We start from the raw sequence: 13853 nt of genomic DNA on the forward strand, positions 1-13853 counted from the left end.
TTCCAGTCTGCTGAAGTTTATAGCAACATGCAAAAACATTGCCCTCTCTCATCAAAACATTCATCCTTTTCCAACGCTGAATCCGAACACAGGGTCAGGGTCTGCTAGTCAATCCCAGCCAACACAGGGCACAAGGCAGGAACCAATCCAGGGCAGGGTGCCAACCCACCTCAGGACACACACAAACACACCCACACACAAGCACACACTAGGGCCAATTTAGAATCACCAATCCACTTAACGCATGTCTTTGGACTGTGGGAGGAAACCGGCGCCGGAGGATCATCAAAACTTTTCCCAAGTAATATGTAAATAAATGCCACTTTTAACCATTTTAAATTCTTGAAAGTGTTCCAGTAGCTCACAGATGGCGGTCTGTGCCTGTCATTTCAAAGTGTAGATGCAACGTTCGGTTTCAAGCTTTCTTACAGTTTAAAGTTACTACTACCCAGCATGTTGGGTTCAGATCCACACCGACTGTCCTAACCACTTCTTTAAGTACTTGAAACTTCTAAATTTCAACACAGCCATGGTCAAGTCTTCAAACCAGCTTCCGTCCAAACACTCGTTGATGTTCATCCTGATGGGCAACTCAGGAAGGCCAGGAAAACAGACCACTAGGGTTGAGTAAAGAATAAGGAAGAATGGAGAAGGAGACCCACTGGCTGTGCAGTGATTTTATGGAGGGAAAAGGATTCATAACAGCATCTTTGAGTTAGAGCACAGCGTCAGACAAAAGACTGCACGTGTCCATAGCGGCTGCAAGGTGCTCAGATTACACTCTTTTAAAATGTTAAACACCCAGTCCTGACATGACTTACACACCCACACACAGAGACACGTAAATAGCAGTTCAAGCAAAATGAATAAATAATGAATGAAGAAAAATAGTAAAGCAAATATTGCATATGCAGAAACTCACCTGAATACCCAACAAAAACCCCGGGCACAACACAGACAAAAAACGATAAAGGATGAACACTTACTGTACGACACAGTCCAGTTTCATAAATCCAGATGATGGTAATGAATGAAAGGTGAAGCGAACAGCCTCCTGAATGTAATGTAAATTTATTCCTTACCATGATGCAATTGTTCAGTGAAAAGCGCTCCAAAGACAAAGACATTTTCCAACTTAGACAAAATCACATGCACCACACAAAGAAGAATGCACAGGACAAGGACACAAAATGCAGCACAACTGTGACACTCAGGGTGAATGTAACTGTAATCTAAGTGAATTAAAGGGAAGGGAATAAATACAAGGAGGTACAAAGAAACATATAAAAGACCTGCTGACATCAACCAAGTTATATTTGTACTATTGTTACTGTGGCAGGTTGCCTGGTGTGCTTGCCCCTCCAATAACAGTTAAACCCTTTATTTAGCACACCTTTTCTCCTCTTGTTGAGAATTTTGATCAAGAATCAATGTGCTGCATTACTAGTTTTAATGCTTTTAGCTATTGTGGTCTATGGCCAGCTTGTCATCCCAGCCAATACCCCCAGGCTGCAAGATGGAGCCCTCCCTGCAGCATGGAGGTGCCCCGAAGACCAGCAGGGAATCATGGACAATGGAGTTTTTTCATCCACAGCCCTGCTGGATACCACAGAAGGGCTGGAGGGAGCTGCAAGGAGGAACAAAGAGTCATATGTACCCTATAAGCAGAAGTGCGTCATGGGCAAAGTGACAGCAGAAGTGGCGTACTTCCGGGATGAAGTAAAGGACTTTTTATCTGACCCGGAAGTGATAAGGATCAGATAAACTGGGGATCGGAACACTTCCGGGTCAGGGAATGCAAAAGGATTGTGGGAGCTCCCAGACGGCGAGCTGAGCTGGGTGGTAGGAGGGCAACGCGTCTCAGAGTGGTGGAGAGTTTATTGTTATTGTGGTTGATTATTTGAATGAGTATTGTGGAGAAGAGGGTGCTTTGTGCACTGTGCTATGAAAATAAAGTCAACTTTTGGACATTTACTTGGTGTCAGGAGTCTTGGACAGGGGTTCAAGGGAGCGATAGCGCCCCCTATCTGTCACACTATGAAAAGTCTAGGCCTGAAACAACTTTATAAGGACACCATTTATTTTGTTAGAGAGGCCTCTTGCCGGCCTGTCCTTCTTACTTGCCTTGTTTTTGAGTTTCTGCGAGTCGAGCTGTGAGGCGGGGTCATCATGCTCTCGGGGAAAGCAAGCAGGCAGACTTTGTTTTGAGAAATGCGGGAGCAGAGCTTTTTTAAGACCAAACAAACTGCATGCGAGGCTTTTTGTCTGTGTGAGTAAAGGGTAAGCTCTTAAGCTAGCGTATAAAACATATCAGCAATTGAATGGAATTTATCAGCATCAGAGCTCATCAATACCTTAGGCAATAAAATTAAAACACAATGTATTAAGATCCTTATATATAATTTGATACTATCCGTATGTATGGCGTTCGCAGCAATACCTCGAGCAGCCACAAGAGCAGCGGCCGCGGGAAGGACACGTAGGAAACGAAGTCACATGACTGACGCAGAACGTAGACTTGCTAATACGATCACACGTACACAGCAAATGGATGAGCAGCGTACGGCTACAAATGCCACTAACGCTGAAAGAAATCATGCAAATCGGACACAAAGGACAAATGAAGAACATGCGCTACAGAATGCTACTAACGCTAACAGACATCATGCCAGCCGTGCAGAAACGACTGAAGAAGCTGGAGCAGCTGCAAATGCAGCACGGGTTGAAATAAATCGAGCAGCCCGTGCCTTGCGGCGGCCGAAAAGGTCTATTTTAACCACAAATCAGTGCCATGATAACAAAATCATTTCAAGGACTTAACAAAACAAATAATTCTTTGCAGAGAAAGCATGGATTTCACAAACGTTGAATTTGTAGCCCAATTTGATTGGGCTCCCAGTCGCTAGTATTAATTATTTTGAACACTATAGGGGCTTAACAGTTGATTATTGAAAGTTGGGGGCTTTTTCCTGAACATGTGTTGTGACATAAGCAGTAGCTTGGCATCTGTCAGACCACTGGGCAGCTGTGTGCGTTCATGGGCTTTTATATTTGCACGCACATACGTATGTTTTACAGTAGCATTTAAGTTTGTATGGCAATGTTTCTTTATACAGCTTAGTGATAATAATAATAAGATATAGTGGCACATGTGAGTGAGCTTAAAGAATCAATTGTTAAAGGCTTTTCTCTCAAGCATGAAGCACTGTGTCGTGTCATGGTTGTTCATAGCTTGGCCCTTATCAGTAAAGCTGTGTGCTGCCACTCACTGGCACAGTTGCCTATTATGTTAGTTTTAGCCTTTCAGGATCCTAGTGCAACAAGTAATCATTTATTGAATTAAAATTAGACAGTCCAGTTTTCATAAATGATCTCTTCTAATCTAAACTTAATTATTAAATATTGATTAACAAACTGAAAGGCCATCGATCTTAACAGCTCAGGATTGGGCCGTAAGAATGAAGGGAGGGGTAATCAGGTGATGCTTATCGTCAATATGGCAAATATGTCCTGCCAGCAAAAATACTGTTATGAGAAGGTTTATCAGGAAGAAGACTATTATGGGGATGTCTTCAGGGGCAAGAATATTGTTATGAGAAGGTCTGGAACACAAGGTGATTGTTATAGGTAAATGGTGCTGAGTGGGGAAAACAGTAGATGTTGGGAAACTAGTCTGGAAGGGGGGCACTGTGTGATAAGAAGTGTAATATATTCAGGGCTCTCTGGACACTCGGGGCTCACTTCATGAATTGAGACAGGCGTTATGTACTCTGCAATTGTTTCCTATGCTGTGCAATAAAGTCTTAAAATCTGACTGCCTTTTTGAAGACTCTGCTTGTTTTTTCTGAGATTTCTCCACAACGCTCTCTCTTTTCTTCTTATGGTCCAACTGTTGTCCTGCTTGTAGCTTCTTTACTGGCTTTTTGGTTCAAGAAGGAGTGTAACCCACAAACAAGGACAAAAAAAAAATCTTAAGTCGGGTCAAATGTTTTCATATTTGCATTTATATAGTGGTTTTCTCACTATTCAAAGCACTCAGCAATTGCAGGTTAAGGACCTTGCTCAAAGGCCCAACAGAGCAGAGTCCCTTTTGCCATTTACAGGATTCGAACTGGCAGTGCAGTTCCCTAGCCTCAGAGCCACCACTCGGCTTCCGCTTATTACTGATTGTTGGCTTTGTCTGCAGTGGCAGGTATTAGAGCATCTCATTTTTGATGTTCAAAATATTTAGTTTCTCCTGTACATACTAGTAGTACTGGGATTGTCATGTGTACAAGGTACTGTGAAAGTCTTTCTTACACGTTGTCACACACGTGTGCTTGGGAGGCAGCTAAAGGGCTCAGAAGAAGGTACCGTATATACTCATGTATAAGTTGGGTATTGAAACCCGAAAAATTAATATTAAAATCAGATCCCGACTTATACCCCCATTCCAAAATATGACACTTAATTGCCTCCTCCAAATTCGCACCAGTTTCTCATCCGTCCATGTGTTGGCTGGGAGCCAATCCCACGGCACAAGGTTGGAAACAAACCCCGGGCAGGGCGCTAGCCCACCACACACTAGAGACAATTTAGAATCGCCAATCCACCTAACCTGCATGTCTTTGGACTGTGGGAGGAAACCCACGCAGACACGGGGAGAACATGCAAACTCTACGCAGGGAGGACCTGGGAAGCGAACCCGGGTCTCCTAACTGCAAGCCAGCAGTGCTACCTCTGTGCCACCCAGCTAGTTTCGCAGACACATTGAATTTTCTTGCAGCAGTGCATTTAACAATTTCTTTCGCTGCATCAATGACTTTTAATTTAAAATCAGCTTCATATTTTCTTCTGATCGAATGCTCCGTCGTAGATAAGGGATGCTCATACGATAAAAGCAATGAGGGTATGAGATACAAAAAACACAAAATAGTGAAAACGCCACCTCGGAATAGCTCGGGTATTACCGTGTGGTCACATAGGCACAATGCATAGAAAAAAAGGACAGCGTGTGCCGTGGTTACTCTCTCAGGTGCGCATTAGCATATCGTAATCGCTTGGACCAATAGTGTGAGTTTTCCGCATTCGACTTATATGGCTGACATTATAAAATACTGGAAATTATACGGTAAAATCAAGCCCCGACTAATATGTGGGCAAACTTAAACGCGACTATATGCGGTAATTACCGATCAGAAGAGGGGGTGGCAGAGTGCATTAATACTTTCTCTTGTCTCCCCGCTGACCAAATGCAGGAAATTCTGCCTGGCTCCCATGAAGACATCACTTCTGGTTCCGTCCCAGAAGACATCATTTCCAGTTCCTCCTCCCAAGAAGTTGCAGCCCAATGACCTAATTTCCGGTTCCAGTCCCAAGATCCCTCCTCTTCCTGCCGCCCAACTATATATCCGCCATGTTTACTGACCTATGCAGTTCCTTTTTGGACTCTTGTCTGCAAAGACTATTTGTCTCAACCATTTTTTTGTAAACTGAGTTACATGGGAAGAGCTCATGAAGGAAATCTACGACAGGAAGCTATACAAGTACCGGCCACTGTTGGATTACTGCACTAAGAAAAGGGAGGAGTGCAAAGTGCATGTGGGTGGAGGAGCAAGACGTTTCCCAGGACAGTGCATCTAGAGAGCTTGAAAGATTCTCGGTATGAGGGGGCAACAGCAAAAGAAGATCCACAGAGGTGGAGAAAGCTTCATAATGCCTGTGGCTTTGGAGAGAGTAGCAATGGTCAAGCCACATGGCTCAAGTCAGGCCTGATCATTCCAGCCAGCACCCCCAGTGGAGGACGTTGTGACAAGTGCTGAAACATCCAATGGCAAAGGGAGTCACCTGACAAGGAGTCAAGTAGCAGCAGTGCCATCCAGTTGTATGTACATAAATCTTGTTTGAGAAGATATTCATCATGAAAAACATAAGAAATAAGATATGATACGTGTAGCATAGAACTAATTGTTGTGTTGAATTAGTGAATGGTCTTTGTATTCAGGGATTTATAGGGCCTCCCTGGTTCAGAGTTTGTATAAGCACCTTGCACTGGCCGGTGAGTACACGTCAGCTCCTGAGTAGCGAAAGTGACCTCCTGCTGTAAAATAAGACATTATTATTTCCTTGGCATGTAGCAGATCTTTCAACATAACGCCATTCTTTTCTTTTTTTGATTTTCTTCCAAGTTGGCACCTTTTTCTTTTTGTGAGTACTGCCGCTGAAGATGGCTGCATTCAAGGTTTGGCAGATCATCACCAGAGAAGATTCTTAGCACCTGGTGATGTCTATGAATCACAGACTTCAAGCAGTCATTGCGTATGGGGATATGCGACAAAGTCCTAAATATGATGGCTTTAATAGACCTGCCATTGCTGTGTGCCAAACATTATGGTGCCCTGAAATGGGAGGACCATGTAGAACAAGTGTTGTCATTATTACATGTTGAATTGTTTGATTTGTAATTTTATACTGTGGGGTAGAGGAGTAAATCAAGGAAAAATGTCCCAAACATTCTGAGCGGCACTGTTTAAGCACTTGGAGCTGCATTTTTTCTTGTATGAAAATGTGCTATATAAATAAATGTTGTTGTTGTTGTTGTTTATACCGCATATTGTACACAATTGTGTATACTGCATGTTTCACACTATGAATATACAGTATATTTTTATTGTATGTCATTGAGTGTGTGCATCTTTTTGTTGATAGATCACTATCACTGTCCTGAGGACAAAAGGAAATAGAATTTTATTGTATTGTGTGAAAAACGATAGACGCTAGAACTTGAACATGGAAGTTAATGAATATTTGAGAATATTATGTTGCTGTTTCCTTAAATGGATGTTCTTGTTTTCCATTACTTATTTGAATTCAATGAACAGAATACGAGGTGTGGCAGAAAAGTAATGAGACTGGCAACACTGCAAGCGATCTGGCAACGCTGCGCTGTTGTCCTTGATAGAGCACGTGTATCAGTACCCTCCCATAGCTCAGTGCGAGTTTCAACTCCTTCCGTTAACTCATTGATTTTGTGACTGCTATTAGTGAAGTTGTGTTTTTGGTTGTGTGTCGCGCAAAATGGAACAGCGGAATTTGGAGCAACGTTGTGCCATTAAACGGCAAGTGTGACGTTTGAAAAGTTAAAACAGGCCTATGGGGAACATTCTTTATCACGAGCTCAAGTTTTTCGCTGGCACATATCATTTTTGGAAAGCAGAAAACACGTTGAAGATGAAGACCGTTCAGGGAGGACTTCAACTTCGAAAACCAATGAAAACATCGAACGGTGAACACTCATGTGAGATCAGACCGTCGTTTAACATTAAGAATGTTGAGTGAACAATTAAATTTGAACAGATTTACCGTTCATCAAATTTTGACTGAACATTTGCACATGCAAAATGTCTGTGCCAAAATGGTGCTGAAAAACTGCCCTCTCCATAACAGAATTTTTGACCTCAAAAGGAATTCTGTGGTTCCCCAGCCCCTTATTCACCTGACCTCAGTCCGTGTGACTTTTTCCTTTTTCCTAAACTGAAAAATGTCCTCAAAGGACGTCATTTCGGGACTTTAGAAAACATCCAAAAGAGTGTAACGGACATGCTGAAGACCATACCGGTTGAAGACTTCCAGCGCTGCTACCAACAGTGGGAACAACGTCTCCATCGGTGTGTAGCTGCCCAAGGGAACTACTTTGAAGGGGATAACATTGATGTTTGAAAAAAATAAAAACTTTGGTAAATAAAAAATCAGTCTCATTACTTTCCTGCCACACCTCGTAGAATAATTAATTTTTTAAACACATCATTAAAGGTTGTAATCAAATTATAAAGAGATGGAAATGTCAAACAGCTTCTTGGCTAGTGAGATTAGCTGAAGGCCAAAGAGAGGCCATGAGTCAAACACGTTTCAGATGTTAAATCCAAGTCACTCGGTTTTGTTTTTGTTTGAAGTGGGAACTACGACTGGAATTCATCTGGATTTCAATATTTAAGCCTCCAACATCCCAATTATTGGCATGTTGTAGTGTGCCAATCACCGATTCTAATCTGGATCAGTGAGGGAAAGATGCTGCTCCATCCATGTTTGGCTATTTTCTTTCAGTTCATGCTGTTAAGCTTCCTAACACTGATAAAATGCGCAGCCAGCTAGATGAGTGAGTGTGAGGTTTTGTGTGAGTGGACCCTGTGAGGTTTGGAAGCTGCATTACAATTAAAGCTGCCTGAGTACATTAGAAGATTAGAACACTTTAGACGAGAACAGGCCATTCAGCCCAACAAAGCTCACCAGTATGGAGGAATATTTCGTACAAAATGAAATAAATAAATAAATGCATAAATAAATAAAAGTACTGTGAAATGTGAGCATAAATAAATAAATGTGTCATGAAATGACAGCCTTAATAAATAAATATGTCATGAAATGAGAGCATAAATAAATAAATGTGTCACGAAATATGTTTTTCGTTGCTTATTTATTTATTTAATTTTGTCCGTAACATTCCTGCAAACCGTCATGAAATACGGCTTGAAATAAAACTGTCAGTTTCACTCATCAAAGTTGAGAGGGTGGGCTCTAACACGCCCTCTAGTTACTGATTGGTGAATCGATAGCACAAGAATTAATTAAAAAATGCTTACTACTGCCGATGAAATGGATTCTGCCGAAGATATTACGTATTTCAGAGAGAGAATTGAAGATTTATCGGAAGAAATTACAATTTTGGCGGCCCTTTTAGACTCCGATATAGATGAAACTGTTTTTGAAATTATCGAAGAACAGGTGGAAGGGACTCGACTGCACTCCAGTTCAGGTGATGCAGTTCCCTGCTCTGGACGTCCATCCTTTGACATTCCAGCTGAGTCAATAGAACACCTTCTGTTATGCGGTTTAAAAGTACAACAGATTGCAGATCTGTATGATGTATCAGAGAAGACGATCACAAGACGAATGAGCCAGTTTGATATACAGTAAGCTGCAACGGCTGTATTAGTGCAGGTACTTTGACATGGAATGCCCAAAGCAGCTCCAACTAATATTTTGAACTGAACAACTTTACCACTGATCAGAGCTGTACAGTTGTTTGAAAAAGTAGCTGCGAATATGCAACTGACTTTCTACTCGTAAAACAAGGGTCAAATACTCAGTTCTAAAAGGGCCGCTAACATTGTAATTTCTTCCGATAAATCTTCAATTCTCTCTCTGAAATAATGCGAATATCTTCGCAGAATCCATTTAATCGGCAGTAGTAAGCATTTTTCTAATTAATTTCTTGTGCTATCGATTCACCAATCAGTAACTAGAGGGCGGTTAGAGCCCAATTCTCTCAACTTTGATGAGTGAAACTGACAGTTTTATTTCAAGCGGTATTTCATGACGGTTTGCAGGAATGTTACGGACAAAATTAAATAAATAAATAAGCAACTGAAAAACATATTTCGTGACACATTTACTTATTTATGCTCTCATTTCATGACATATTTATTTATTAAGGCTGTCATTTCATGACACATTTATTTATTTATGCTCACATTTCACAGTACTTTTATTTATTTACGCATTTATTTATTTATTTCATTTTGTCCGAAATATTCCTCCATACACCAGTCCTATCCACTTAATTCTTCTAAAAACCATCAAGTCGAGTTTTGAAAGTCCCTAACGTCTTACTGTCTACCACACTACTTGGTAGCTTATTTCAAGTGTCCATCGTTTGTGCAAAGAAAAAACAAATAATCCATCCATGCATCCATTTTCCAACCCACTGAATCCGAACACAGGGTCACTTGGGTCTGCTGGAGCCAATCCCAGCCAACACAGGGCACAAGGCAGGAACCAATCCCAGGCAGGGTGCCAACCCACCGCAGAAAACCAAATAATGTTTGTGCGAAATTTACCCTTAAAAAGTTTCCAACTGTGTCCCCGTGTTCTTGATGAACTCATTTTATAATAACAGTCTCGATCCACTGTACTAATTCCCTTCATAATTTTAAACACTTCAGATATGTCTGCTCTTGATCTTCTTTTTCTTAAACTGTAAAGGCTCAGCTCTTTTAATCTTTCCTCATAATTCATCCCCTGTAGCCCTGGAATCAGCCTAGTCGCTCTTCTTTGGACCTTTTCTAGCGCTGCTATGTCGTTTTTGTAGCCTGGAGACCAAAACTGCACACAGGACTCAAGATGAGGCCTCACCAGTGCGTTATTAATGTTGAGCAGAACCTCCTTGTACTCAGCACATCAAGGCACTATATAACCTGACATTCTCTTAGTCCTCTTAATGGCTTCTGAACACTGTCTGGAAGTCGATACTACGACTCCTAATCCTTCTAATAAGGTGTCCTCTTGATTTTCAGACCGCCCATTGTATATTCAAACATAACATTTTTATTTTCTATGTGTAATACTTTACATTTACTGATATTAAATTTCATCTGCCACAAATCTGCCCAAGCCTGTATGCTATCCAAGTCCTTCTGTAATGATATAACGGATTCCAAATTATCTGCTAATCCTCCTATCTTGGTATCATCTGTAAACTTTTCCAGCTTGTTACTTATATTCATATCTAAATCATTTATAAGTATTTAAAATAGCAGTGGCCCTAGCACTGAACCCTGTGGAGCACCACTCTTAACATCAGCCAGTTCTGATGAGGTTCCTCACACCATCACCCTGTGCTTCCTGAGACAATTCTGCACCCATCTAAAAACATCATCCTGAACTCCCACTTCCTTAAATTTGATTCCCAACCTCTCATGTGGCATGATGATGAAAGAAAGGTGGTATCAGTGGGGAGAACAGACAAGGGTGTGTGGGTTTGTTTGTGAGCATGACAGGTGGAGGCCTGGACTTTTATCCAGGCATATATCCTCCATCACCCTTAATGTTGCCTGAATTGGCTTGGCACACCATGACCCTGAATGGAATGAAGTTTCAAAATGAGAAATGCTGCATAGTCAGACAAGTGTATGACTGTGCCCAAGTGTGACTAGTGGAGAGGTAGCTTGTGTTGCACTTAGTGCTGCTGGACTAGACCCTAGCACTCAGTGACTCTTAAAGAAAAGCAAAAAGTAGATGGATGGAGGGACTCTGAATCTGTGAAAGAGTGAAACTGGTGGAAGTCCAGCCATCTGTCCAGTCTAATTTCTTGCATTGCATCTGCTTCTAGGTGTGGCCCAACAGAGGTAACATAAAACAGATGGATGTTTAAGGGAGTATGGGTGGGTTGCTGAAAGTTGGTATTCAAAAAATATACTGTGTTTAACTCCAGGCCACTTGCTACCATGTGAAATCATAAAAAAATGAAGGATGCATGACTGACCTAACACCTTTTAACTAAATCACATATACAAGTAGTCAGCGAGAAAACAGATTAAGGAAATAAGTGGAGGGACCACTTTCAGCTTACATTTAAAACAGCCGCTCTTAAATGTAAAAGAAATAACAGCCCTTCTACTGCTTTAAGTAGGAATGAAAATGTATGAGCACAGCGTTCACAACCAGGGGTTAGGCTCAGACCCTCACAACCACAAGTAGTGTAAACCTGTGCATTTGGTTCCATGTGGAGTCGCATCCGTGCCTTACTTTCAAAGTCTCAATTTGTGGGTTTCAAAGGTAGAAAATGACCTAGACCACCTGCCACCCCAAACCATTCAGGCATGTATGACTTTACTTTGTTGAATGTTTTGTGTTCTATTTTTCTCTACCGTACCCTTGAGTAAATGCGTCAAATGTAGACTTGAGCAGGGCAACGAGGAATAAGGTATCTGATGGCCAGCAGGTTAAATTCGGTGTCAGGAATTTAGAGTGCATCCCTCCCCAGCAAACTCTGAGGCAGCCTCCTTAATTTACTCAGAGACCTGACCAAATGGAGTTTGAAATCACATGAGCCACTGGTGTCCAGTACTGCCAGTTTATGGTATTGAGAACATAAACTCAGCAATTTCTATTTTAGTCAGTCTCTTGTTCACCCCTTCAGTAACTTCTCATCAAAGCACAGCCTGTAATGGCAGAAGCAGCACTGCAGGTGGGTACTGAGTTGAGGTTTTTGTTCAGCTCTCTGTCACTGTGTGTGGTGTAGTATAACGTTGTACACAGTAGTAATAACCGGCATCTTCATGCTGGACTCCAGTGATGGTCAGTGTGAATTCAGTCCCTCCTCCACTGCCACTGAAGCGACTTGGCACCCCAGACATCTGACGAACACCATCATAGATGATACCCCTAGAAGGCACTCCAGATCTCTGCTGAACCCAGTCTAGAATGTCCACTTTATAATTAGAGCTGTAAACAGAGCTGCTGGTCTGGCATTTGATGGTCACCGTCTCTCCAGACTGGCCAGACACTACTGACTGAGACTGAGTCAGGGTGATCTGAGTACTGGAGCCTGCAGAGAAGACAAATGAAAAGGGAATGAGAACAGCGCTGGGTGAGAAGAAGGCAGTCAACTCATTTTCATTTTGTGTTTCTTACTTGTTATAAAGGAAACTGTTAAAAAAATTAATTTTCCAATCCATTTAGAATTCTGTAACACCAGTAGCCATGTAATGAAGTCTAATAACCTAAATGACCCCTCTCATTTGTCCATCTTGTTCAGTTTCATCATTTTATTGTTAATGACACTATTATCACTTCACTTATTAATCTGATGCTCCACACATTGACCAATAGCAGGACAACAGGATCTTCTGTACCCAATGAAGGCTAATTGAGAAGTCCGAGGCCCTCTTACCAAGCGTGAAGGTGATAAGCAGCACCACAGTCAGTGCGTTCAGTGTCTTCATTTTCTTAGGAGTGTCGGCTGCTCTGTCACACGCCGGTGAGCCTTTAGTCTCTTAAACTGTCTGAGCAGTGAGGCAGCACCATCATGCAAATCAGCTTGAGAGAAGATCAGAAGTATAAAGAGGTCAATGTGGACAGGACACACCTGCTAAGTTCATGAGGAGCCATGACAGTCTATCAAGAGTGGTGGGATGAGCGAGGAGTGAGAGGGTTTGAAGAAAGAGGAGTGGAGGCAAAAAGGGGAAATAGAGCCAACTTAAAAGTACTAAAATGTGTGTGTGTGTGTACCACATGAGGTAATGCTAAAACAAGCTGGATGATCGCACATACTAAGTCACAAGTGAAATTTCAGTATCAACACACAGGTGGTCATCGATTCAATCTGTACTGTACTAGCCGGGATGTTACCCTGATGATAATGCCAGGGCTGGATGGGTGATTCATGGCTAAAGGTAACACAGGTATGCTGGGCTCTGCATCTCACAAATCCCTGGAATATTTGTGCTCCACAGGTAGGCACAGACTCCTAGGATCTTAGATAAATAAAACCTTGCAAAAGATAAGGTGGGATCACAGAGAAAGGCACCCGACTGGAACACTGGCAGAGTGAACACGACTTCAGGAACAGCTCAAGTTGAGGTCACTAGATTCAGCTTAACTGTGAGTTAGGGATAGGGTCAGGGTGAGGGTTAAGAGGCATTTCCTGTGGCCAGCCGTAACAGTGAGAAGGTGATTCTTCTGAAAATGTGGCTGTAAATCAATTATTATTAAATAAATGTGCCTTTTATCTGGCTTTGCTCTCATTCAGTGTGTATTGTAACAAAGGCGCTATATAGGCACCGACCTGACACAGACTGACATTTTGAGGCACGTATAAAAGCCAATAAACTTTTATTTTTCTTCCCACAGTCACAGAACACAACTAACAGCTCACAGTAAATAAAACAAAACACACTGGTCTCCACCACCACTCCTCTCGGCAAACCGTTGTCCTCCTCCTCCCGACTCTGGCTTCTGGAGTGGTTGCTGCTGGCTCCTTTTATAGCCCACCCAGAAGTGCTTCAGGTGCTTGCCCACCTGCCTCTGATTGCACC

At 42.1% G+C, this 13853-nt stretch overlaps 1 gene segment (V, D, J or C); it reads right to left on the reverse strand.

Moving 5' to 3' along the window:
* Positions 1-12071: 12071 nt before the first annotated feature.
* LOC120519313 lies at positions 12072-12773 on the reverse strand (the record flags this gene model as incomplete). The annotated part of the segment is given in 2 exon segments: positions 12072-12364; positions 12710-12773. Coding segments are annotated over 2 exon segments (345 nt in total), but the record flags the coding sequence as incomplete, so codon positions are not given.
* Between the last annotated feature and the right edge of the window lie 1080 nt (positions 12774-13853).

This window comes from Polypterus senegalus, unplaced genomic scaffold (assembly GCF_016835505.1).
Source record: "Polypterus senegalus isolate Bchr_013 unplaced genomic scaffold, ASM1683550v1 scaffold_7799, whole genome shotgun sequence".
Classification (NCBI taxonomy): Eukaryota; Metazoa; Chordata; class Cladistia; order Polypteriformes; family Polypteridae; genus Polypterus; species Polypterus senegalus.